This window comes from Mastomys coucha, unplaced genomic scaffold (assembly GCF_008632895.1).
Source record: "Mastomys coucha isolate ucsf_1 unplaced genomic scaffold, UCSF_Mcou_1 pScaffold21, whole genome shotgun sequence".
Classification (NCBI taxonomy): domain Eukaryota; kingdom Metazoa; phylum Chordata; class Mammalia; order Rodentia; family Muridae; genus Mastomys; species Mastomys coucha.
Genome location: NW_022196904.1, coordinates 187303810 through 187331734, shown reverse-complemented (window position 1 = coordinate 187331734; position 27925 = coordinate 187303810). Strand labels below are relative to the sequence as shown.

The window sequence follows — 27925 nt, the reverse complement described above, 5'->3', positions numbered from 1 at the left end:
TCAGGACCTTACCAGTCAACGTGCTTCAATCTTAAAGTTACTGCGCAGTGACAGTGGGCATGGCCTGGGCTGGGCAGGGAGCATGCAAGGCTGGGCACTCGGGGCACATCGCTTACCATCTAGGGGTCGCCGCGCTGTCCTTGCCGCCGCCGGCTCGCAGGCATGCTGCCGCGCGGATGGCCCGGGCCCGCTGGAGGGCAGCACCCGCCCTGCAGCCCGCGCAGAGCCCGCAGCTCCAAGCAGCAGCCCGCAGCAGCCGTGAGGCGCGGGCTGCTCAGGCACAGTTCCATTCACAGCGAAGCGCACAATAACCAGGATCTCCCCCAGTCGGTTCCACAACAATCCACCCCCAAAAGAGGGAGGGGGCGTTATATATATATCTATATATATAAAGGCAGGGCTTTTTCACTCTTCTCTTTCCCCCCCAACCCAGCATTCAATCAAAAGAACAAAGCCTGATATTTTGTTTGCCGACTTGGCAAGCATAAAGCAATTTCAATAATCCGAGCGAGCGAGTTCACCTAAGTTGGTGAAAGTAACGCTCTGCAGATCTACGGTGAAATTAAGCTTTAATAGCTATCTGATGCCATTCAGAAAAGGAGGGGAGGAAGCTAGCCGAATTTAGATAAAGTTGGAGGACCACTTCACTCCGAAGCTTCCCTCATCCGAACGAATCCTATAAAATTCTTGACAACATTCAGATCTTAATTAACTCGATGAATTCTACTCATTGTGGGGGAGGGAATAAAAAAAACCAAAATAGATTATTAAAAACACTTGTATGTAAGAGAATTCACAAGGATACACTGTGTAACATTTTTTCATGACTAACTTTAAAAGAGAAAGAAAGAAAGAAAAAAAAACGCTCCCAAAACTTGTGGATGTGTTTCTTTAAAGCAAATTGTCCTAACACATATTAAACCACGGCTGTGCATCTTCTAAGCATAGTAGGAAAAAATGACTATTGATCTTCAAATAGCGATAATTGAAAAGATCAAAAAGATTAAACAAAATCACGAATGTGCTGACTTACCATGCTATGCTTTTTTTGTTGCAACTTTGTAGAAATTTCACTCAAAGAAACTGCATCAGAGGTGTCAAATTTTTTAGCGGACTGTGATCGTATTATTTCCGCGGCCCTGCCTTCCAATGCTTCAGAACTTCCCCTCTTTCTCTTTTTTGTTTGTGGTACCTAGCTTTTCGCTATAGACTTTAAAAGCCTTCAGCTCAGCAAACCAGCACAAATTATCTTGCCACCTTGCGCAGCTCTGATGCTTTGGCCGCTAACTTTGGAAGGCCCTTTACTACTGCATCAAAATTAGCATTGTCAAAGCAGTTAATGAATATTAATACTGTATTTGTCATTGGAGCTGGTCCGTTGCTGAACTCCAAGTCACCCATCAGGGACAAGATTAAGAACACAATTATTTCTGACTGACAGGGACCAAATCTGCTAGAATTTTTTTTTTTAACAATTCGGGGGGAAAAAACCCACAATATCATCATCTTAAGGTGTCTCCCAAGAGACTGGGAACCGGATTAATACGCTTTTAATGAAGTAGAGATCATTATGTATGAAGGGAAAAAAAGAGAAAAGATGTACTATTCAAGCTATTTAGTTATGGTGGAAGCTAAAGTTAAAAAAAAAAAAATGCAGACAGCGTATCTTTCTCGACAGCTGTCCAGATTTTATTCATACTGTTCTAAAGAAAAAGACGACTTCCCCCCGAAATCTTCCCCTTTTTAAAAAAAGAACAGAGAATGAGCAGTTCGTCCCATCTGGGATAATTTTCCACTTCTTCACTTTTACTGTGGCGGCTCAGGAAAGACAGCACAGTAAATAATTCTACACAAATCTGACAAGAGACACCTTCATCAGCCTCGCTTCTTCTGCCCGTATTCCCCAGATTCCGAGTCCTGTCTCTCTCACTTTATTCAGGATAAACCATTACATTACAGAAACTCTGAAGTTCCCTTCCGTAGTGACACACATCTTCCCACACCAGCACCCAGCACACAACCAAGTCAGAGAATGCCCCTGGCGCCCACTGCGGACCCCAAAACGCCTTTAAGAATCTGTTCCCTCTATGCTCTTAAGAGCCTGACTAATCTGGGGTGCACATACACAGTGGAAATAAAAGTTTTGCCAGAAATAGTAAACAGCAAGTTCCTGAAGTGCACAATCGGCTGAGCGGCAAATGGCTCAGGAGATCACAACCACACAGCCCTTTCTCTACAAACAAGCAAAAGACCTGATTAAAAGGAATTAAGGGTAAAAACTTGCAGCTTACCTGATATAACCAACTTATTTGAATTCACCCAAATCATTTCAACACCTATGTCTCTCTGCCATGCAGACTGACCAGGTGCATAAAGAAATTAGACAGACAGACAGACACATATGTAGCAATTTCTCAGGGTTTTAGAAAGAGCGTGCCTCACTGGTTTGCTCCACATAAATTGTCTTCGAGATAGTATTTCCACCCCCCTTTTCTTTTTTAAATGTGGTAAAAGGGATAAAATGACAGATGTGATGGTTAATCTACCCAATGAATCGCGGGGGTCTAGGTAAAGCCACCCTGGCCACTGAGCTAATCTTCAACACCCACTGACCACCCCACCAGCCTTCTAATGCCATTATCAACCCTTAGATGAACATTCTAAATTAGAGTTTTGTTCGAAAAGGGTGTGACTCTGACCTTCGATGCTGGGAGGCCTGCGTTGAACATCAGATGGCAAAGTTCTTATTCCACAATTTTTTTTAAAAGAGGTTTTTACTTTCTTATGATTCACATCTTTGAACTCTGTGTCTTTACAGCCTCCCCTTTCAAAAAAAAAAAAAAAAAGCACCCTTGCATCCCCTCCTCCATCAGTGGCCACCAGTTTCATGTCTAGCACATACTCCACAACTGTTTATGCTACTCCATTAGAAGGAGCCAAGCAAAATCACCAAAAACAAAGAAAACTAACAAACGCACGTACAAGCATGCCACTTCACTCCAACTTCTCGCTTTCTCTCTTTCAATTTAGCAGAGCTTTATCTACATGTATCTTTGTCTAATGAGTCTTTGGAATGGATCATCATAATGCATCCCCTTCCTAAGTGGGGAGACCTGGGACAAAATGTTGGGGGCTGGAGGACTGGTGACACAGTTCCGTAAAGAACCCCATCATTCGTTCACTCAAAAAGACATTAATCCAGGCTATGATGAAGGAAAGGCATGGGGGGCACAGACCTAATTCTAACAATTGTTTGGTCTTTTTCTTTCTTTTTTTTTTTTTTTAAGCAAATTAAATTTGGTCTTGTAACAAACTATGAAATGCCTATTTATTATATACTCAATAGATAGCCCCAACGCCACTTTAAAAATAGATGCATATCATATCCCTGTGATGGGAGCACACCCTCAAAACCACAAACAAATCGTTCCTTTCTCCTCCCTATACTATGCCATAAAAATCTATGAACAGACTTTATGCAATAAAATATGAGACCCTGAGACACCTACTTAGGGAGAGCAGCTCATGCAGGGCTCACGATCTATACCGAAAGGAGATTATGCAAACCCAGCCATGTGTGAATCTTACTACAAATGTTTACCAGTATAGACTAACTTCCAAACAACCTGAGATGTCTAAATTAAGGAGCCCTCGTGTTATCTGTCCTCAGCTCCTGCGAGTGCGGCCGGAGCCTGCCTTTTCCGGGCCATGCTCACATCCTTAATCTGCATCTTTCTGTGTTCTGTACCGGAGTTGCTAATAGGCAGCCTTCCCTGCCTCTGTCTCTCTCGGCTTCCCCAGCACGACCGCATCAGCACTAGTATCAAATTAACTCTCCGACTTTGAAACTTATTGATCTGCTATTAAGACACCAGTGAACTTGATGAAATGAGTGCTGTAGGTGCAGTCATGACTTCAAAGTCTAGCACAGCCACATAGAGCAAGCGCCTTTGATCCTAACTCCGATCTGCTGAGGGTTTAAGGCCCGGCTCTCCCTAAGCTACCCTTCACTCTCATCACGTCTGATGTCTCACCAACTAGTGACTTGATAATGTTAATAATGCAAATTTTACAAATGATTTTTACAATGGCAAAATTAATTATATGAACTGCTGGTTTTTGCAGCTGGGGTCTCTGCTCTCCTCTCTCCTGTAACATAATGACCGGTGATTACCGTAACTCAGGGGAGGCCTGGCCCTGGGTGCTGCTGGACAGCCCTTCACTGTGTTCCCTTGCCTTTTGCACATAAATATAATTTACTATAAATGTCCCTGATAGTCCCAAAGCCACCTTTGCCTTTTAGCTCTCATCTCCTTGCCAATAACTACCTTAGAATGGAAGCAGCTGTGGTTGCTATGTTCCTATCACGGTCAATACAAAATTCCTTTATATTTATGTAGGAATTTTTGTGAAATCACAAATCCACAAAGTTGTAGGATTTCAGGCAATTCCAATTAGGAATTACCTGAGGTGACAACTCAGGCAAGACTGGGATGTGGTACATATACTCTGTGAAACGGCACTTTCAAAATGCCTCCTCATGTGAGCTGTCTCAACAACTCGGAATCTAAAAGTGATTTTCCCCCCTATGGCCAAGGAATATGTATTTAGGCATAGATTCTTTTTTTGCAAATTCCTAGGAATTATTTTAATCACAGAAAGTCAAAATAAGAATCACATTCAAAGATTATTAATATTAATTCTGTTTCAAGGTGATTTATAAAATATAAAATATGTTATTATACTGCAGGTTGAAAGATAATCTGATATAGAGCCAGAAGAAGAAAGTTTAAGGTTCCTGATATCTGAGTAGAGAATCAATCCAGAGGATAAACCCTTTGCCAAGAGAGCTCTTTGTATGTTGATTTTGGACAGAAGAACACATGTAGTTCCTAGTAAAACATACTCTACAATCAGGAGTAACATCTGACCCTTTAATTAATAGCATGTTATATAGCATTTGGGTTCTGGGTATTCCAAATCCATTAATTATAAGAAGAAACTAATAGATGTGTCTTCCTCGATCGATATGGCAATGTTCTCCCCATTTCAAACAGCAGGCCTGTCCCCATCCCGTGGCAAAAGAGAACGGGAGTTTGAAAGGGTGTAATCTTAATACTTGCCTTCAGTTGTGCGCACATGTGTGCACACGCATGCCGGGGGTGTAAGGCCAATTAGTTGGTTTTACAGTGTTTCTCAAATCACAAAATGTTACTGGCAGAAGGGACTTAGTCGGTGCCCCCCGCCTCCCCCCCCCCGTCATAGTCACTTAATCTACTTGCAATTCTAAAGAAGTCAACACTTGATTGTGACAACGTTCAAAAGACTTTCCTCTGCCACTAGCACAGTAAAAAAACTTTCACCAATTAGTGCAGGAAAAAAGGAGGGAAAGCCAGAGTGCTGGCTCAAAGAGCCAGGCCTCGCGGCAAACCTGTCATGTCGAGAGGATTGATCAACGGGACGGCAATTTCTAATGGCATGTTGTCATGAAAAGTCAGCCACAGGGAGCCACCTGCTTTGCTCCTCACCGTCAGTCAGGAAAGGAAGGAAGAAGGAAGGGAGGAAGGAAGGAAGAGGGCGGGAGGGGGAGAAGGGCAAAGGCCCCCCACCCTGATCCCCGCCAGTTCCCTTTTGCTAAGGATTTAGGTAAAGGTATCATGATTTTCCCTTCAGTAGAAACCTGCCAAGTCCCCAGTTATATTACCAGGGCCGGAAGATGACAATGCCTTCCTTTACATCAGTGCCCTCCTCCTTCTCTGGTCTTTGCAAAGAGAGTGAGCATCCTTTATTTTGTTACCACCACCTCACCCCACTGTCAAACAGTACTGCTTGGACCAGAAGACCATGGTGGCTTTAAGTCAATGAGAAGATTCCCGACTTCATAAAAAAAAAAAATCCATATTTGAAAGAGTCTAGATGATGAAAAGGGTACCATGGAAGTCATAGTGAGATGTCAGTGCGTGCCCCTGCTGGCTCCATCCTTTCAAGGGCTGGGTGTAGTAAACCAAGTCACTCCTGCAGCTAGACCTCTGTACACTATGGTCCTGTCTATCATGCCATCCATGGTTCTCCAATGAACATGTGCTGAGTTTGTTGGACATTTTCTTCCACTGGACGCAACTCAATGTCCACAACACCCTTGAAAATGGAGGATGCCCTGCCTCTGAGGGGCCTGCAGGAGTAGTGTTTCCCTGGTATCCAAGACTGCTTCCTGACCACTCCACAGAGAAAGGCATCTTCTCTCCCTCCAAATGTCCTACTCAATGGCTCCCTAGTCATTTCAAATGTCATTGTATCTGCTACAAGACAGTCTTTCCAGTACCACCCCCAAAATATGTCAAACTACTGAAGGGGTCTATAGGGACTCAATGCCAGCTTGTGGCATTTGCAAACTTCTTCCTGTTGACTTGATCTTGAGGTTGCTCTGGCTGTTTTCCAGTAAACTAAAGGGCCATCTTATCTCTCTTTCTCTCCAAAAGGATGGGCCATAATATGTATCATCGTGGCCTACAGTCCCTGGTAATTGTCATACTTTCGATACTCACAAAAACACTACCCCCTCAATCTACTTTGAACAAAAGAAAAAAAGTCAAATAAAAGTTAAAGAACTTTTAAGTTCATGAAACCAAACCCCACTTGGCATGCAAATCACGTACTGTAACCTTTTATTGGCGGAGCCTCTGGTCTCATCAGTCGATGAAATTCTCAGCCCGCGGCAACAGCTTAGCCGAGGGACACAGACCAATGAGAAAATATTCATTGTGTTAGCATTTCAAATGGCGAGAAAGGGGGAAGAAGCGCTAACTGATCACTGCCCGTGGAATTAATTGGATATTCCAAGAATAATGTCTCTCACTGAAGATCCTTGGAGGCCGAGCGCTGGTCGAGACCACATTTTGTGCGGCGCCTTCAAAAAGAGACCGCTTGGGGGTACTGGACATATTAGGGTTTTAGCGCATTTCCCTGAAGGCCAGAAGATAATCAGATGCACTGAACCAAACTCAACTAATCCAATCCATAATTATACGTACAGCTCCAATAAACTTTGTCACTTTCCTAGAAAATTAAACTATTACATTGAAACCTCAATAAATAATAATAAAATTAAAACCTTAAGGGGCACCATGGCCAAAATGACCCCCCCTTCCTCCCAAGAGCAGAGACATGTGGCTCAGAACCTTATTCTTTTTCTGCCTTCTGTTATGTTCAAGGAATGATCTTACTGCCGACAAGGTCTCTTTATTCAGGGGAGGATTTACGTTTGTTTGGCTTTTCTTGCACATAACCCGAGCATCTACAATGACCCTGACCGATATTAGTATGTCCTTCCCTAAGACATATCTTAATCTAACCTTTCTAAGACTCCTTTGCTTTCAAACCCAAAACAGCATAAAAAATAAGCATTGTTGGGGGCACCAGGAGCCTGACGAAGGGCCTGGCGTGGTCGGCAGCAGCCCCCTGGAAAAGCAGCTGCAAGGGAAACTAAATAACCATCGGAGACCAAAAGGTAAGGGGGAAAAATGAGATTAGGAACTTTCCCAAATGTCCCATCTCTCCTATCGACCACTGGCCTAGCGTGAGGTGTCAATTTTGACTCCAAAGAGAGCACACGAATTCGCAGTGGTCCCATTATGCGGTCTCTGCTCTCATTGTAAATTCTGTCAACGAAGTCAATCTTATTAACTTCCGCACTGGTTCACACATGACATTTTCTTCAATTTTCTTGCTGACATCAAAAACATCAATTAGCAGCCCGAAAATAGGAAGGAAGGAATGACGGCGCCTGATAACGTCGACTATTTGAAGCCAAGGGTAAATCTATTCTCCAGTTCTGAATGCGTTCATTACAATTGCATTTTCAAAGAAGACCTCCAAATAGCAAAGGAAATTAAATTTATCATCTAGAAATGCCTAGAAATTGTTTTTTTAATCCTATGTCTATCTCTCCATCCCAGAGCATAATACAAAGTATTACAATTGAGTTTTATGATAACATGCCATAACTCTAATAGAAAGTTTATAAAATATGCAGCCTGGACCACCCCTTACTATCAAATACCAAGTACAAGGCTTAGCAACAAACTTCCCTGGCAGAACACAATCTCTCCTAGAAGGGTTGATCCCTCGTCTTGTTTGTCGTTATAGTTAAGGCAGCTGTGTGGGTAAATACACACTCACACACATACACACACACCACTGCAGATAACCAATTGGTTGAAAGTTTTTTAAAATTAAAATGGTAACCAATTGTCCATAGCCCCAAGTTCAAGAGGTTTTCTTAAATTAACTGGCACCACATCTTCCCTATAAAACTAACAAGGCCCATCTATCTACCTGACTACTTCCCTAAGAAACAGATATTCAAATAAAATCTCAATTGCCCCTACTGGCTCCCTCAACTTGTAACAAATCCAAAACAGCTAAGGCTGGGACAAAACAATTGTTCTTCATCTCTCATACACAATCTATCAAATGTCACCAATTTTGTTCCCAGTGAGTTCTTCCTTTAAAGATCAAATAAGTACACATCAGGCATTCTTCCCTCACAGGATAATTAAAACACTATCAGTACATCCACGGCTGCTTGGCAGAGCTAAGGACAATCAGAGTGGTTGGGAGTAAAAATATTACAGCTTCAAAAAACGAAACAAGACAAAACAAAACAAAAACAACTACCAAACAAACAAAACCTCTTGCTTTGTATGTATATAGTCTTAGGAGACAATCATATATTTATTTTATTATTTATGGAGAGGTGGGGGCAGGCAATATGTATTCCGGCTAATGTGCCCACTTTGTGTGTGGTGTAGCATCTCCCAGGGAGAGAGCTGCCTGGACTTCAGTGGCTGTCCCGGACGCCGCCTCAGACGGACTCGTGCCAGAGGAGAAAGAGCAGCTACGCCCCGGTAAACAGATCGCATTCCTGCGGCCCATTGAGTTTTTGATCTTTTGATATTTTTTAGTTGTTTCTATTTCCTTCCTCGTTTCTCCTTCAGTGTCACAAAAGACAAAAATGCCTGAACAATCCAGGACAGAGCTATCTATTAGCTGTCACAGCAACATTTTCCCGGCATTGACTAAGCGCGTACCACAAAGAATGCCGAGCACTGGTAAGATGAAAATTTATATTATTTTTTTCCAGGAAATAGGGATAATCATATTTCAATACCCCTGCCTTCTCTTACCAACCAAATCCTGCTAGAGAAAGGGGGGATACATTGTACCCATTTCTGTAATTTCTGTTACATTAGCTGCTCTTGTGGGGAAGAGAGAGGAGAGGAAAGAGAGAGGAGGGAGAAAGAGAGAGAACCCCTTCAAGGGATGTACTAACATATTTCAGATTACACAATCTGACAAGTGAAGCACATCTTCCTGATTATATTTTTCCCTCAGAACTGTTGCCATAGTGTAAGGACAGCATCAGTAAAAGAAACAATTTGCTATACTTATGGTTGAAAGATTGTAAAAGGATGAGCTGGGGTCCCTCATGTTTGTCCTCTGCCTCCCCTGAAGACAAGCATTTCTCCCCACAAAGCAGTTACACGGTGAAACTAAAGTAAGGCCAATCTCACCTTCTGTAAAAGCTAAAATCTGAAAGTTATCAATCCATGGAGCAGTGTCCCGATAGGAACTCTTCAGATGCTGTCCCAGAGGGTCTGTGTCCACTTCTGCTCTGACTGCATGAACTCCTGGACACCCAGGAGTCTGGGGTTAAAACTCAAACACACCCATTCTACACACTTTCCTTCAAAACAAATAATCTTATGATTTGGAAACAGGAAGGCTAATGTGGACCAACTTTCCATTTCCATACGAGAAGATGCGTGATATTCTTCTAACTGGTCAGGAGCAGCGGTTACCTGCAGAGTTCTGTATGTAATAAAAATATGTTTGCTTTAAAAGTCTGCTTAGATAGACATACATCTACTTATTTGGAAACCTTTTTTAGGAAATTACATTTTATCCCCCCCAAAAGAGGGTGAGGTACTCAAATAAATGGAGTTCACATAGAAAAGGGCTGCCTAAAGAGAGCCGCTTTGGATTAGAGTGAGTATGTAGTAGTCTCCTAGGTAATAATTGAAGGGCATCTGTTGTCACTTGCGTCTTCCTTACACATGGAGTCACTCACCAGCCAATGGTCTATGTTTACTTTTCTTTCTCACACTTTGGACAGATTTAAGCATTCTCTGATAGCACAGTGTATCTGCACTCACATATATGGGGAATATTAATTATGCATAATCTTTAGACTGCAAGTCTTCGTATTCATGGCGCACAAAGCCTTCTGATGTTTTTAACAGTTATGTGCAGTAACCACTGATAGAGTATTAAATAGGCAGTTTTCAAATATAGGGATCAAAGCAGCAAACACACGAACAAATCTGTCAACTCCAAAAACAGGAAAGAAAATGGTAGATTAAAAATGTTCATTGAATTGTCAGGATCTAGAATACCAGAGACTATAGGCAACTCAGTTTCTCGGCTCCATCCACCTGCACGCTCCACCTGCACGCTGTACCTGCACGCTCCACCTGCACGCTGCAGCCCCCCTTTCTCTGTGAAGCACACCTCAGCCAAACCGACCGTGAGGCAGGCCTGACTTCCATAAACCATCCTGCAGTTTCAGAAGCTAGCTGACAGCAAGGAGCTAGATAAATATACAGAACTGACTTTATCACTATTTGAGGGTTTTTTTTTTATTTCTAGGTTTATGAAATAAAATATGACATCTGAACAAAGCATTTAAGGGTGAGGATAGTGAACAATTACAATGCTCAAACACACACACACACACACACACACACACACACACACACACACACCACTGACCACAGGTTGCAGACGGGATGGCCGGTAGTTGCAGTTTTTAAAACCCCGCACTGTCCTTGAAACCGAGGCCGCACACAGTTCCATTAGATACACATCCAGTGTTCTTGATCTATTATTTACAAAGAAAAACCCTTCACTGCTTAAGTGCCCCCTTCTACTCCAGCTTCCATTTCAACAGCATCAAACAACTTCACGGGGGGAACACACAAGACAACAACTTGTGTTCATCCCAGCGTTCTGGGCAAGTCAAAATTCTACTTGGATGAAGAAAAATGGAGAATAACCTGAATGAAGACGCCGGCCGGCTAACTGACAAATGAGAGGTCTGCACTGAAAATCTGATTGTCAGTTTTTAAGAAGCCACACGAGAAGCTTTGTGGTCTTGTTTTGTTTTTTAATCCTCTGTAAGAGAAAATTCCTGTTTGTGATAAATGGGAGAAATTTAAAAGAGAAAGAAAGAAAGAAAGAAAGAAAGAAAGGAAGGAAGGAAGGAAGGAAGGAAGGAAGAAAGAAAAACCTCCATGATGAGAAAAGGAATGTTTTCGAAATGCACATTTGATATGGAATTCTTTAATTATGGAGTCTGCTCCTTAAGTCAAACTGCATTCGATCTAATTAGTAAGCTTAGATCTCACCTTCGTACTGAACTTTAAACTCACTGAAGCCAATTAAGAACTATTTAAATGAATATTAAAAGGATTCCTGTGATCATTTCTGACATGAGAGAAAGCATGCTTTTCGGGGGGCGGGGGGAAGGGTTTACACAGCATGCCTGCAACTCACAAAATATTTGAGTTGAGCCTTGTATTTAATCCATGTCACCCATTCTGAAGCTCTGCCATCCGGTGCATTTCCCAAGCTCCTTCGCCACCAGGGCCCTTCTTTGGTCCCATCTGTCCTGAGCACCGTTTTCACGGCACTCGGAGCAATCTGTTTTCAGTAACTTAAGAGATGTACCGCATGGAACCCACCCTCTGCCTCCATTTGGATAAACCACTGATTTAAGCATATGCAGCTCCACATATCCACGGAAGCCGGAATTAAAAGGGAAATTCTTGGCAAATTTCCATCTTGATAAGCTGAAGCAAATTGAAACCAGGTAAACACATATTCTTTCTAAGTCCATGCCTCTAAATAGGTTTTGTTTTGTTTTGTTTATAATTGTTTGTTTTTGTTTTTTTCTTCTTGTGAGAATTAATAACTTATTCTGTTTGCTTATGAAATCAAGTGTTCCAATGAAATGCTGTTACAATTAACACCACTAAACGTGTGAGGTCACTCTCAGAAAATTGTCACAGTCTAATCATACCAATGAGTCACTTAACTCATGTTTACTAATTCAATTTATCTTCATTTTGAGCTGTGCGGACTGATCGACTGCCGTCATTAGAAATAACAAAACTCAACAGTGGAGGAAGACACAGACTTACTCATGCCGTGGCTTCTCCCAAGACCACACACCGCTGCCTGCAAGTGAGGGATTGACTCCCTTTGAGAAGGACCAGCAAGTCAAGGCTTCGGAAGCAAAGGAGTTCAGCTGTAATCACCCAAGTGGACAAACCAGGAGGGACAAAAGAAATGTCTCTATAGAAATCACAACACTAAAGGCCAGTCCAAGCGGGGCATTCTATCAAATTCTCCAGAAATACATCGGAAAATACAAAACAAAATGTATGATCCCCAATGTGCAGCTCCTTGTTAAGTATTACTGATAAAGAGATTAGATAGATAGATAGATAGATAGATAGATAGATAGATAGATAGAGATAAATGATGGATTAGATGGATAGATGGATAGATGGATAGAGATAAATGATGGATTAGATGCATAGAATAGATAGATAGATAGATAGATAGATAGATAGATAGATAGATAGATAGAGATAAATGATGGATTAGATGGATAGATAGAGATAAATGGTGGATCAGATAGATAGATAGATAGATAGATAGATAGATAGATAGATAGATAGATGTATTAGATGGACAAATAGAGAGAGAGATGATAGATAGACAACAAATAGATGGGAAGATTAATGAATAGATAGATAGATAGATAGATAGATAGATGATGGATAGATAGATAGATAGATAGGTGATAGATGATGGATTGACAGATGATAGCAATCTCAGAACAAACATACTAACTAAGAGAGCTTAGCAAGTCACACTGACAATAAATAAGATGTGAGCAGCAGCAGTTCCTGACTGGTCATCAGGAATTCTTTGCAAAACTCACAGGATTAGAGATGACATTACCAAGACTTTAACAACCATCAGGCCGTATCTGACCTGTTACAACTGATAGCCAAGTGAAACCCTCATGATGGGCTTTGAAAAGTTGAACCATCCTTGGAAACTTTAAAGGGAAGTGACTGGCTGTGCATCCAATTTTTAAAAGGACCATTCTTATGTCTGTGTCTGACTTGAGGATTTAGCTACTGTTTAGACTTCATTTAAAAAAAAATGTGGTCAGCTAACAGAAATCTTTCAGTTTATAGCGCCCACAATATCATGGATCTCTAATAACAAAATTTATTTTTTTAAAATGCTGGTGGGAAAGAATAAGAACCACAGATTTTTCTGAGTCTAGGAGACGTGCGAGCAAAGACCAATAGGAACAAAAGATTATGATTTCTCACGCTGGTCGATGCTGCCCCTCGCAGACTCCCCTTAGATAGACTCCAGCCACGAGCAGAGTGCCCAGCACGGCTGACTTCCCAGGCAGTAAGGCACCCACTTTGTAAGGATCAAGTCTTCATAGACACTGACCACTTAATGAAGCACAGGGTAGGTGAGACTTAAATAATAACATCAAGCTGCTTTGGTGAGTTAGAAATTATGCCAGTGGGGATTTCTGCACAGATTGGCTGGATAAGAATCATTTTTGTATGTAAGGATAGATGCTTAAAAATCTGCACGGCCAGGGTTTAGGGTCAGGTTTTGATCACTGAACCAAAAGACTTCTGTCACTCACAGGGCCTCCGGTTAAGCGCTATCATAGCAATATGACAAAAGTCGGAGACTGGGCCTTTGGTTAGGTATAACTTATGGGGGAAACGAGGGTCCGAACAAAGCAATTATTTGGAGGGGGAGAGGCATTTGGAACACCACCACCATCAGAGATCCACCTGCAATGCTTTAAAGCAAAAAGGCTTATTTATCTTCATTTTTTCTTTTAGATATGTGGTCCCTGACTGAATTCATATCCCTCAATTGCATCAGATGCTGAAAATATTATCACTACTTGTCCCTGCCAGGAGAGCACATATTGCCACCCCAGAGGCCAAGGGACAGTGGGAAGACGAGCTGCCATCCTGAGAGTCCTCAGTTTTCATTAAATAATGCTCTTGTGCACTCTGAACTTTTGTGTGTCCTATGAAGTTTGGGAAGGCGGCCAGAGAGAGCCACCCAAATCCAGGATGCTGATTTATATTCTACTTAAGTAATCATGGGGACTGGTTCATAGCACGTGTGAGGTTTGAGAAATTGGTTGTGCACATGCCTAAGCCCAAGCTGCCTCAGGGGACTCTCAAGAGCCTGAAGGGATGGGGACTTTAAGAAGGCAGGTCCTTCTGAGCCCAGCCAATCACCAGCTAGAGAGGGATGCCTCCCTAGCCCCAAAATTAGTGCTGGATGAGAAGGAAAAAAGCGATGTGTGTGTGCAAGCAAGCACATGTGTGAACTCACCCGCCGCACAGTGTCAACGCAGACTTAACAGACATGACAGCCTCAGCCTGTTTCTTAAGCTCCCTGTAAACACACCCAGAGGGTAACACACAATGGGCACATCCAGTGAATAATAAAGTAAAATTAAATTATGACATGCCTCCACCATAGCAACAACGCCCATTGGCTCTCAAGGGCTAAGCCCTGCCAAGGTTCCTGCCACAGCGTGGAGTCGGGAATTCGCTCACATTAGGCCCAGATGGAAAGCATGTTGCAATTGCCTGCCTGAAGCAGACTGGGAAACTGGTTTTGAATGCAATGAGCATCTTGGAACAGTCTGGACTGCTGGTTGTTTTGTCAAAACCATCTTGTTTTTGTCTAGCTCATCTCTTCAAGGAAGCTTGGGAGAGACTGCTTCTCATACCCAATACGGCCACACATGGCAGCAGCCCCACAGTACAGACAAAAAGCAAACAAGCTCGGAGAACATGGAAGAGCTGATCGAATGATGGCTGCTCAGTAGTTTGAATGAATGAGTGAAGAAGGGGAAGGGAGGGAGGAGGAAGGGAGAGAAAAAAGACAAAGAGGAAAAAGATGGGAAAGGGAGGAAGAAGAGCAGAGAGAGGAGGAAGGAAGGAAGGAAGGAAGGAAGGAAGGAAGGAAGGAAGGAAGGAAGGAAGGAAGGAAGGAAGAAAATGCCATTGCTCCCGGCTCAGACCTCGTAGGCTCTCTCTTGCACCTTCCCTTAAGGATGTTCACCATGTCTGAAATTGTCACCCAGCCAGACTCCCCACACTAAACCTAAGACAATACATGAACTGAGGGGAACTCTTGCCCTCAGTGGGCTCAGCATCTTGAAAGTCAGCACCATCGCACAGCCAACTAACCTCAAACAGAACTAGACCCCAAGGCTCAGCTCCCTCAATTACGTCTCCCTGGAAACACGAATGAAAACTTGCCTTACCTCTACGTTGGGGGAGAAACACAAGCTTTAAATCGCATTAAAAAAAAAAATCTAAGTGCTCTGCTCTGCTCTGCTGTCAAGTTACCTATCCATGAGGTGCCATGAAGACTAGAGACCAGGAGCTCTGCGTCTGTAATCAGACTCCATTTCTCTTCAAAGTCTAGCCTAACTCAGGAGCTCTTGGTTTTTGTTTGTTTGTTTGGTTGGTTGGTTGGTTTGGTTTGGTTTTTGTTTTGTTTTGTTTTGTTTTGTTTTTCTGTAGCCCAGTCACTTGGCAAGATTAGTCTGCAACTGGGACAAAAAAAAATATTGCCATCACTCGATTGTATGTATAAATATCAACATTGATTTGGATTTTGTCTCTTTAAAAAATGTATTTCGGATTATTTAGATTTTTAGGCGAAGTGTTCTGTAAGTGCATGTGGTACCTGAAGAGGTCATAAGAGAGCATCAGATCCCCGAACCTGGGCTCCCTGAAGAGCCTTGGGTGGGTCCTGGGTCCCCTGGAAGTGCAACATTGCTCTTAACCACTGAGCCATCTGTCCAGCCTCCGGGAAGTTATCTCTCTGACCCAATACTTAGCCTAGCCCATGTAACGTTTGCACATTTGCTTCTAGGTATTATAAACGACAACATAAATGCCTGGCATAGACACACAACATTTTTAGCTGTTTTTCCAACTATAAATTAGGTAAAATATACAGATGCTTAGGGGTCAAGAGCCGGCAATCAGACTCCACTTTGCCTTCACTGTAATTTTGAGGCAGCCAAGCTTGTCAGAAAAAGCACTTTTGCAACCAATGAGGTATGTAAGTTTAAAACATGCTTACTGCCGCGCAGAGTATAAATTCACAGAACTACTTAAGCACTGGGTTAAATACTTAAAAAGAAAAAAATACAAGATGCAAGAATTTATACCTAAAAACACCACTACTGGAATGCTGGGGAAGGGAGACCCTTGAAGAGGAAAAGAAGAGAAGGAGGCATTGGAGGTGGGGGAGGGGCAGCAAGGACTTCCGGGTAGGCAATGTCTTAGCATTGAGATTGTAAATTTTTTTTAAAAGCAGCTCCTAAAACCCACTTCTTTAAAAAGCAGTTATTCAGACAGTGACAGGCTCACGAAAAAGGCTTGAGAACCTAGAAGTGTAACTAAGAGGTCACTGTCACCTAAAGAGACACTAGGTTTTTCCAAAGACAACCCAAGAGATCCATAAGAATTGATTTTTCTAAGAGAAGGGCTTCTTAAAGCCAGAGGAAGAAGCCAAGAATTATCATGCTTGTTAAGCAAATGTGTTTAATGTTTCCTAACATGTCTTCATTGGTTTAAACAACTGGCCCTTCTAAGCTTACAGCAAAGCCACTTTCTATGATGGTTTATCAGCATCATCAAGAAAGAGCCAGTTTTGAAAAGACTTCTTTTGATTACACATTCCATCAGAACCATAGTTTAGGTAGAAAGTTAAAATTATCAATGAATTGCATAAAACAACACCATGTTCAAAACCAGTGAGTGACACGACACGGCATTACGTTCTTGCTTGGAGCTGGGTGAGAGTTTCAGCTTATGAAGCCCTATATGGCTATCCGCGAGGAGAAACTGAACACATGACGACCTTTCGTAAGCATGGAGTCCAAATCTTGTATCATTTCCAGGATGTGAACCCCTCTACTGTTCCTAATTTACAGGAGGCAAAATTGAGGTTGCCAACAATATACTCCCAAGACTCTAAGCTAACACAGTAAGTGAAGACTCGGAGTTTGAACTCGAGTACTTCCTGGCTGCTCTTCCTAACCGTGTGTCTACATTCCTGTCAGTCAACACTACGTGGCAGAGGGTTGCAGTGCGAAATGCCTGCGTGGCAATTCTAAAGCTAGGAACTATCCCTGTTTCTATTGAACACACCGTGTTAAGTGATGTGTGCACACATGTAAACTGTTGGCAGGGATCACAGCAGATCCTTTATGAACTGAAGGGACAGTTGGCAGGTATGGTGCTGCAATTAATACAGATAAACCATCAATAGCCTATCCGCCTTTTGATTTTTAAACAAACAAAGGCTGAATGCCATAATTAAGATCAGAAGCCCTCTGAAGGCCATATGGCCAAAGGGAAGCTGAATGTAAAGCCACCAGCAGGAATTGGGGAGTTTTGCTACTCCTAAGGTGGAAGAAGGGACAAATGTTTTCTCTCTGAGGCCTGGACGATAAGTGATCTCCCTGCAGAAATGAGGTCTGGGGATCAAGACAGAGAAAAGGAACAATCTAGGTAGGAGCAGGAAAGGGCCTGGGAAGCTGATCTTTGGAAGAAATCCCACATGCATCCTGTAGGGGGCACACTGTGGCGTGTGCGGTCTAAGAAGACCTTGCCTGGCTTTTCTGAGGCCTGGTGCTTAAGGAACAATTTGACCCTGCAAACGCAGTGCAGGCAGCACAGCGGCTGGACACACTGATGCCCGGGGGTCCCCAGATTCTACCCCTTAATGCTTGGGAAACAATGACATCTCTATACCCACAATGGTCTCAGTGTGGGCCCCTCCTCCCACAATGGCCCCTTTCAATCCCCCACCATGAGCAATTGCCCCAAGTTTAACAGCCTGTGTTAGGGGGGCACCAGGCACAAAGGGAGGTGTTTCCAGGTTCAGTGAACATTTTACAGCTATTCATCAGGGAAAAGACAAAAGCAACTCCCCAGTTCACCTCAGGCTGGGCATCTATCCTACCAAAGAGCAACCTCTTCGTGTGTGTGTGTGTGTGGGGGGGGGTGGTCAGAGAATGCACTGTTTAAGGATGGTTGTGCAAACATGCTTTTGGATTATTTTTGTCTCCAACTAAAGACATCTGCATAAAAATGAGATCCTTTTGTCCCATAAGAAGGACCAAGCTGGACCTTGGGGTAGAAGGAGCAAAAGGCGTAAAAGCGTCCAAATAAAGATGGAAAAGCCTAGAGACAGGACTCTAAATTACCCTCTGGAATCTTTATTAGGAAAGTGGGCCACGTTTTTCTTTACTTTACATTTTTATTGGGGTTCACTGCGACTTTTATTACAGAATCTAGTGTTGGCTTTAATTACTGCGCGCCCCGCCAGCCACACTTGACCAACACAGAGGCTGCTGCTCCAGGAAGCATTTCCCAGGACCCAAGCCTGTCTCTCCCCTTGAGTCTTGACTCCACCAGTCAACAGTCAGCATTGCACTAGTTGATTAATGAGGCTTCAACTTTAGTTGCTTACTTGAGTTTCTTTGGGGACAGCTATAGAGCATACAAAGTGCTAATATTTGAAATAGCATAAGTCATCCTTCCCTCTCAGAGCGACACCCACCCACCAACCCCTCTACCCTGCCAAGCTGGCTTAGTCATACTAAACATAGTCTACTCCCAACCAACTCTCCAGGCTTTGGCAAGCAGGGCCCAGCTGACATTCCAGGCTCAGTTTGACATTACATAATGAGGACTTCTCTCTCCTCGTGGGCCACAACTCAAAACAAACTTGCTGAACTCTACCCAGGGCACCAGTCTGCTTCCTGGTTACAAGACACGGGACTTTTAAGAGCAGAGTGAGCTGTAAAAATCACCAGTGAACTCTAATATGGTCAAGAGCACCAGAGCCAGCTTGGTGATCTCTCTCCTACTTCCTATCCCTCATGCTGGGGTGAAACCTGTCTCCAAAGAGTCCTTTCTCACATCTCTGAGATGTTAGCAAAATCCCAGAAAGCAGCACCCTAAAATAATTCCCAAATACCAGTCTGAGGGAAAGACGGTAGCAAGAACAAACTGCCTCATATAAATATAAAGGGTATGGCTTCTGTAGCCCCAAACTCACAGCAATGCTCCTGCTTCAGCCTCCTGAGTCCTAGGCTTATGGGCACGAGCCATCAAATGTGATATGTTCAGCTAAGTGTTGCTAAAAGCACAGTCGTTGCTTGCAAGATTTCTAGTGTTCCTTACGCAAGAGTTCCAGGTTCCTGCCTCCTGGTTTCCTCTCAGCAGAAATGCTTGTATTAATCCCTCATGAGTATGTGAGCCCCCGAGGAGCCCACCAGCAGCCGGGCACCCAAGAAAAGTCATGATTTCCAGAGACACCAGACACTCTGGATTCCACACACTCATCCACAGAGAGAGCTCGGGTACTGCTGAACGACATTTGAGTGTGTGGAGAATCAGGGGTGGCAGGGTGGGAAGAGACAACCAGGAGGGTGGATTTCTGCTGTGGGATCCTATGTGACCTGGTAACGAACGAAGCCTGGGACTCTTACAGCCCATCTACTCTATCTGGGCCTCAGTTTCCAAAGTTTAGAAAGAGGTCTGACAGAGTAGGGCCCTATTGTCAGTCACCAGTTAGCAATCTACAGATTTGGTAGCAGACCTCCTTTAAGCCACGGACGGCTGTGAACAAGTTAAAATTACTCTGCCTACGGCTATCTACTCAAAAGCCTGTGCTGTGTGCTTTCGTGGTTTTAGGTCACTCCAGTAAGCCCATTCCCTCATCTGAGTTTATTTTATCAATTTTTCTTAGGAGTCCAGGCCCAACAAATCACAAAACAAACCTGTTAGGTAACATTCAATTGAATACTATCTCTCTGCTATCTGTTTATGCACAGGGCAGGCCCTGATCATCTCCCTGAAGCATCTTTTCTCTTTTAATCCTGGAGACAGCGTTTTTTAAAAATGACTGAGAATAGTTATTACAAAACCGATGACTAAGGTCTCATAGATAGCCCGCCTTGATGTGATTGGATGCTTGTGATGTCACCTCCAATCTCCTGCTTTCTAAGAGTGTATGAGGCCAGAATACCCTGTCTACCACCTCATGGGTCTGTCTCTGACAGGCAGGTATGCACACGGATCAAGGTGGGCTAAGAGGGGAGGAGCAAAGGTTTGGTGTTACAGAGGCAAGAGTGGACATGGAGTCAGAAATCACTAGGTTGGGAAGGTGGTTCAGTAAGACTGGGGCCAAAAGAACCAAGGAGAGGCAGAGAAATGGGCCTTGTGATAACCACTCTGTTCAGAACCACTGTTCTGATAATTCCCCAAACTTGAAGAGGAACTTACTCACTTCAATGCAGCTTCCTCTGGCTGCTTCACCACCAAAGCTACTCACACGGAGCTGGTTCACACTGAGCCCGTTCACACTGAGCTGGTTCACACAGGTGGAGAGTCTGACTGCTACAGAGCTCAGAATCCTAGAAGCTAACAGGGGGATTCCTTCTGGCAACTACCTCAGAGAGGAGCAGCCTCAGAACAACCATGAAGAACTGAACTCAGTCCACGATTTCCAGCCAGAAGTAGAAGGGTCCCTTCCGTTCACACCCCCTCTCTTTAGGATAGAATGGTACCCACAACTGGAGTACTGAATGACATCCCATAAACTGGAGTCTTCCCTGGGGCTGCAATCCCTGTCACACACATCCCTCTGTCATGTGGATTTTTTTTTTACAATTTCCAGATTCACACCCACACTTGTGAGGAGGTCCAGCCTAGACACGCAGGATTTAAAGAGCCATGGGTGCCTTGTGTCCCCATGTGCCTATGCCTTCTTATGCACCTAACTCCTCATCTACCAAGCTCCAACAGTACTGTTCTGTGTGCCTAAGAATCTGGTGAGGGAACCAGGCCCCAGCCAGCCAGAAGGATAGAATAGAGAGTCACACACGCTTTCAAACTTGTAGGTGAATCCCCAATCTCTGGGGCAGTCAGAAAAGAAGATTGGTGTTGTAAGACACTCCAGATTAAGTTTTAGAGGCACCCTGACATGTGTATGTGTAAGCCGTCTGTAAGACCATCAGGGTACTAGGTCCTTTGACCTATAATTGTAGAGTCACTATGCAGCACTATGGAACACAATACCCGCGAGGGGCAAAATCATTCCTTATATAGTGACCTAGAAGGAAACAGTAAAAAATGATAGGCCTGCAGATGCAATGAATGGTGCCTAAGACTCCTCCCACCCCACCCCAGCCCACCCCACCCCACCCTGCCCCCGCCCCTGTCTCTTGATACCCTCCCTAGTATCCAGATGAAAAGTATTAAGTTCAGGCATTGCCCCACAAAGGGAATCTTGGCCTATGGCGATGAGAAGAATAGCATCAAAAAAAATTGCTTGCCAACAAAGCATAAACTTAAACAAGTCAGGATGACATGAGAAGGCAACCCCACAGGAGTCATCACAGACTGGAATCAAACCAATGTGGCTCAGGATGCCCTGGGGAGTCCAGTGCCCCCCATATCCCTCCAGAGGGATATTCCTCCATCTTCCAAGAGGATGAGGAAGTCAACAGTCATCCCCCTGTCCATGTGACTACATAGAGGGATAGGAGGAGGCATGGGCAGGAGGTGTTCACTGGATAACACATGTGGCTGGCCAGATTGATTCAACTCAGCCTTTAGCCATTCCCATGGGTAAGTGGAGCCACGGATGTGCACTGAGCCGATCCAAAGCACAGTCCTAAGGGATCCAGGACACAGAGGTTTGGCTTGCTGTGCTGCCTCATTGATTTGATCCATACAATGGGACAAGTGGTGGCAGTGCCAAGAGCAGCTCCTCCTCTCCCACCACCATGAGGACTGGAACACAGCCCTATAAGGACCACACACTGTGCAAACATGGGCTTTGAGCTCTGGATGCGCACACCCACATGGAGGACATACCATTGATGAGTACAGAGAACATGGGTTTCCTCCCAGAGCCATCTCGGGCACTAGATTCCCTTCCTATGAGCAACTGCCTTCATCTTGAACCAGGCAAAAAAGGAGTTAGAGACCAAGAACCTCCCCCTCCCCCTCCCTGACATTCACATGTCCAAAGATCCCTCTACAACACTTTCAGCCCTAAGCCCATTTTAATCATCCCACAAAGCGGACTTACTCTTTTTCCCCCTTTCTCTCTTAACTTGTGGGAGCCAAGCAATTTTTTTACTGTGGGTGGTAACAAGAGTTGAACTGTTTCTAATTATTTAAAAAACAAAACCACACACACAAAACAAAACAAAACTCTCTGCTGCCAATTGCTGAGAGGCTCAGAGGCCGCAACTTCCGGCCCAGGGACTGTTCTCCCAACCTCCTGTCCCAATCGGCCTAGGCCAGAACGTCTGGAGAGCATGTGTGGCTCTTCTCTGTAGCCTAACTCCATACATGTCACAGGGCAGAAAGCTCCCTGCAGTGGGGAGGTGGGCACCCTGTCTTGGAAAACATCTGAAGCCCCCGGCTTTGACTCCCCAGGTCCCAACAATTACTTTCAATGGAACTGGAGACAAATCACTAAAATAAAATAAAATAAAAGCCATGTTAGCGTTCTCCTTGTTAAAAATAAATAGCTGCTATGACTGGGAGGACCGAATGAGAATTATACAGAAAGGGCCTATGGGCAACTGTTTGGGGATTCTGAAGAGGTGGGGCCTTGTTCAATGCTGGCTCTGATCTCTTCTAGTCAAGTGACCTTTCCGCCTAACCCTCCAAGTCACTGGGACTACAGCAGCATGCCATGCACCTCAAGATGCCAGATGTTCACATAGAATACGGAGCATTAATATCAAGTTTACAAGGAATGGGGTTGAATTAAAAGGTACAGATATTGGCCGGTGTCTACATCCATCACCTATTTGCTCAGCTCTCTTGACAAATAAAGGCAGGGGCAAGGATTTTCCAACTTCACAGATACAAAGACTTAGGTTTCAACGGGCTCCGTCAGGTACAGCTGGCCACTCTGCCAGCCTCTGGCAAGATCAAGGTTAACTCAAAGTGGTGACCTATGCTCTTAGTTACCCATAAAATAGAAGCCACCAGCCACAGGCAGGAACCGATACCACATGCTCTCGTATTAAGGGTAACCCGTGTCCTTTTACAAAAGGCCTGGATGAATTATAACCAGACTGGAGCAGGCAAGGTAGTGCACACCTGCACTCCCAACCCTTGGAAGCTGAGGCAGGGGGATCTTAAATGTAATGCCAACCCCACTTACGTAACTTGCGTAAAACTTCATGACTTTATTATTAAAATTCAAGCAACATCTAGTTGCCTTTTATGAAAAGAAAATCCACTGAGAAAATATCCAACTGAAAGAGTCAAAGGTAAGGAAGGGCTTTTTTACTCCCCTGCGGCTGACCTGGAGCTGAGCTTATAACTCTGTGGTTCTGATCCACACACACCCCAAAAAATCCAGGAAAATCCTCCAGGGACCAACTTCCACTCCAATCATACCCGGAGAGTGGCAGTGGCTTCAACTGCAGCCAGCCATTTTTGTTAATGGAATCCGAAACCTGTCCCCTTTCAGCTGGGAGGGTGAAAGGATTCTTCAATGTTTTTTTCTAAAGCAAATCTCTAGTGCTTTTATCTTTTCCTGCCCTAACATGTAATCTGTCACCCAAATGGGGGAGGAGGGGCTTCTCATGTGTGTGTTTATGGAAATGACATCACATTCCCAAACCCCTGATGTCAGTCAGACAGACACAAAACAAATGGCACAGCTGATCTCTCTCTGCTCTGCTTGCCAGACAGGTGACAACTGAGGCGGGACAGGGTGCCACACCTGGTTTCTTAAAGTGCCCACATCAACCCAGTCAGGAGCTAAAGGTGTGTGTCTCTGGGCTGACGGATTTGTCCCTCACTAGCACCCATATTTTTGATTGTTTGTTTTGAGAATTTTGTTTTTAAATGCTGTTCATTCTCCCATCTAGAAGGCCTTCTTCCCTACACAGACCTGCACCTCTGCTGTGTTCCTCCGCACCGCCCTTCTCTTTAGCTAGAACTTTTAAGCCCACGACCCTCTCCAAGACACCAGAAGCTGGGATGAGGAAAGCTGACTGGCATGTACAGAATATGAACCCTGTGCGTTTCCCTGTCTCTAAGGAGGGTTTAGGGGCGGAAGGGCTCCAGCTTGGACGTTCTCCTTCCCCTCCCCTCCAATCTCTGCTTCCTGGGTCACTGCGCATACCTTCCTTTGGCTGCAATGGCGGCTCTCCAAATAATTACAGAGACAGGAATTAGATTGCACAAGCATTTACATGTGTGCGGTTGCTGTTACCTTCCCTGGCCAAATGCATCATGTTCTGTTCACTCGAGTGTGACACTCTGAACTGAGGCCTTTTCAGGTCAGCTCTCCTCACTTCCCAAGAGGAAGACAGGCGCGCGCACAGATGAGCTCCTCCCTGCCTCCCACTTCTAACCTCTGGACGGCTGGAGAAGCAACAGCTAAGTCTCCCTCCCAGGCATGCATCGGCTTGCTGGGGATCCTGGCTGGGGACATTGCTCTCCTTTCATCTAGCTAATGGGACAAGTGAGATGGCCTGAGAGAACCAGGCTTAGGTCAACAAATCTACAGATCCGTCTTCACTTAAGACACCATGCCCAAATTTCAGCCATCTACGACATGGGCAAAATAACTGATAATTCAGCACAGGATGCTCCTGCCTCACTTCACCCTGCTGCCTCTGTGGGGAGGAACAGCCTGTCGTCCCCACTACTGCCTTAGCTTGAATTCTCCTAAGTCCAGAAGGTGTCGGAAGCACTCTGGAGCGCAGGAAAGAACATTGCACAATGAAAAGCAGTCGAGGCCAGGGGAGAAGCACCAACAGACAATCGGGGGCTCCCTCTGTGTCCAAGAAGGCCTAGAGATGGGCCGGAGTGGAAACTGACATCCATAGTTAAGAATGAGCCCTGAACAGGGCTCAGCACATGGAGTCAACACTCCTTCCAAATGAAAGCATGGGATGGGCGAAGGCCCGGCAGGCAAAGCCCTGCAAGCATTTGCACCTGAGCTTCGTCCCCAGAACCCACACAAAAAGCCAAGCATGGTGGTTCATACTTGTGATCCCAGTACAGGTGAGCACACAGGTATTCCTGGGAAGCTCCAGCTAGCCAGCCTTCCCCAATAGTCCCAGGCTAGTAAGTGAGCATGGCTTTTAAAAGAAGAAAAAGGAGGAACAGGGGATGATCCCTGAATCTGATTGACCCAAGATTCTTGTCCTGTGAACTTCACATGCATGAGAACACATGTACACACACAAGTACACATGCCTGTACAGACACACACACACACACACAGACACACACACACACACACACAGATACACACAGACACATACACACACACAGACACACACACACAGATACACACAGACACATACACACACAGAGACACACAGATACACACAGACCACACAGACACACACAGACACACACACACACACACACAGATACACAGATATACACAGACACATACACACACACAGACACACACACACACACACACACACGGACACACGGACACATACACACACACAGACAGACACACAGGGGACATCTTAAAGACGAAGCCCACATGTCCTGTGTCCATATAAGGTTGTCTAATAAGAAAAAGAAGACACTGTCTGTGTTCTGGTTGTGCGCTAGGGAAACTAATAAGAACTTATATGAAAACTCACAGAGGTAGGCCAAAATAAATAAACAAGTCAACTTTATTGTAGTTTATGTAAATAAAAATAGTGATTTTCTAATCCCACATCTCCAAAGAATCTTTGTCTTACGACTTTAAATCAAGTGTGCCTAGTGAGGAGGGGTAGGGAAAAGCCCGCTCCTGGAGGCCCAATCAGGGCGGGCCACAGAAAGGAAGTCCAGGGCAACCAGGCTTGAGGACATTTTGCTGTCCCAAAAGGGCAGGACCAAAATTGGAAGGGGGGGGTCCCATTCTTCTTGGGTGCAAACAAAACATATATCATAAAGGCCACAAGCCTTTCCCCAGACACATCCCTGCCTGGTGGGAGGACGGACAGAAGTAGCTCAGCATCCCCGGAGGGCCACCATGTTTCTGGGGTCATCCTCCCAAAGGACATCCACCTTCCCAGGGGTTCTCAGGAAAGTGACGAGAAGAAACAACCCTGTCTGGGAGACAGTCATACAACTACAGGTGGTTACAAGTTTTTTCTACTTTCTAGTCAAGGGCTTGTTTCCCTGGGACAAGGAGACTTCTCAACACACAAAACCTCAGCTAAACACAGGCCTTCCAGGACCTCAGTGGGCAGATACACACAGGCCTTCCAGGACCTCAGTGGGCAGACACACACAGGCCTTCCAGGACCTCAGTGGGCAGACACATACAGGCCTTCCAGGACCTCAGTGGGCAGACACATACAGGCCTTCCAGGACCTCAGTGGGCAGACACACACAGGCCTTCCAGGATCTCAGTGGGCACACACATACAGGCCTTCCAGGATCTCAGTGGGTAAACACACACAGGCCTTCTGGGACCTCAGTGGGCACACACAGGCCTTCCAGGACCTCAGTGAGCAAATTTAGCACCAGGTCATTTCCTACCAAACCGGGTTCTGTAAGGACCGAGACTCTAGCACCAAGGACAGGGTTTCCATGTGGGCCCCACACTGCTTGTGTGCCTGAGTGACCAGTGCGGTGAGTGAATGCACTAGGCCAGCGTGTATCTCTCGGGCACTCTAGGTTCTTCTTGCTTTTCTTGGGGCTCATTGTTTCTTTCTCCAATATCTTCATTTTTTCCCCCGTACTCCCTTCTGGGAGTGACTGTCTTTTTATTTTAAACAGAAACTTTCTGAGCAGACAGACAGACAGACAGACAGACAGACACACACACACAGTGGCCATAAAAGCGGAGGGAAGTGGTCCTACTCTGTGCACTCAGACAAGCACACACGCAAGGGTGTTTTAACAGAATGGCAAACTTTGGTTGTACAAAGGCCACCTCGTTCCTTATTCTCAGCCCAAGTTGAGGTGGCCGGAGGGAGACCAGGCCAGGGTAACCAAAACTTGAACAGGACTTCATCAGGGGACATGTGGCTTCTATCACACTACCAAAAATCTGAAAACAAAGTGCGGGATTGTGGGAATGCAGCAGCAGTGGGGAGTGGCTCAGTCAGTAAAATACTTGGGGCACAAGCATGAGGACTTGAATTCAAATCCTCAGCACACATAATGAAGTCCAGCACTGTAGTACACCTCCGTAATCCCAGAACTGGGGTCTCAGGGATGGGCAGATTTCCCAATTCTTGATGCCCAGAGACTCTGAACAACTACTAAACTTCAGGCTCAGGGAGAGACTCTGAAAAATAAGGTGACTTCTGACCTCTTCAGTACATATAAATGTACACACTACCAACAGGTATACAGCACCCACCCACCCACACCCATGCACCCACACCCACAACAGCTGCATTTCTAAAAATGCAAACAGGCTTGAAGTGGCCTTTCAGACCCAAGGCAGAGGAAGTGCAAGGTCTGCTCGAGAAGACAGAGGCCAACCAAGCTTCTTTTATAGGCTCTTGCTCAACTAGTAGCCAAGACAATAAATGCCTTTCAAATGAGGTTCACAGGACATAGTGGGGAGGAGGTGTGGCAAGTAAGAGCCTTCACTGTCACACCACTGTACCTTCACTCTGTCACACCACTGTACCTTCACTCTGTCAGTCACACCACTGTACCTTCACTCTGTCACACCACTGTAC

The 27925-nt window shown here is 44.7% G+C and overlaps 1 protein-coding gene across 50 annotated transcripts in view; it reads right to left on the bottom strand.

The window, feature by feature from the left end:
- Positions 1 to 27925, bottom strand: part of Tcf7l2 (transcription factor 7 like 2) — a 192959-nt gene that overhangs the window by 37858 nt on the left and 127176 nt on the right. Inside the window, exon 1 of one of the 50 annotated variants that reach the window (XM_031390778.1) lies at positions 117 to 643. The exons of the other annotated variants lie outside the window; for them this stretch is intronic. Coding sequence (XP_031246638.1) covers positions 117 to 119 — 3 coding nt within the window. The 5' untranslated portion in view covers positions 120 to 643. Of the gene's footprint in view, positions 1 to 116; positions 644 to 27925 lie in introns of those variants that run through there. 50 annotated transcript variants of the gene reach the window in all.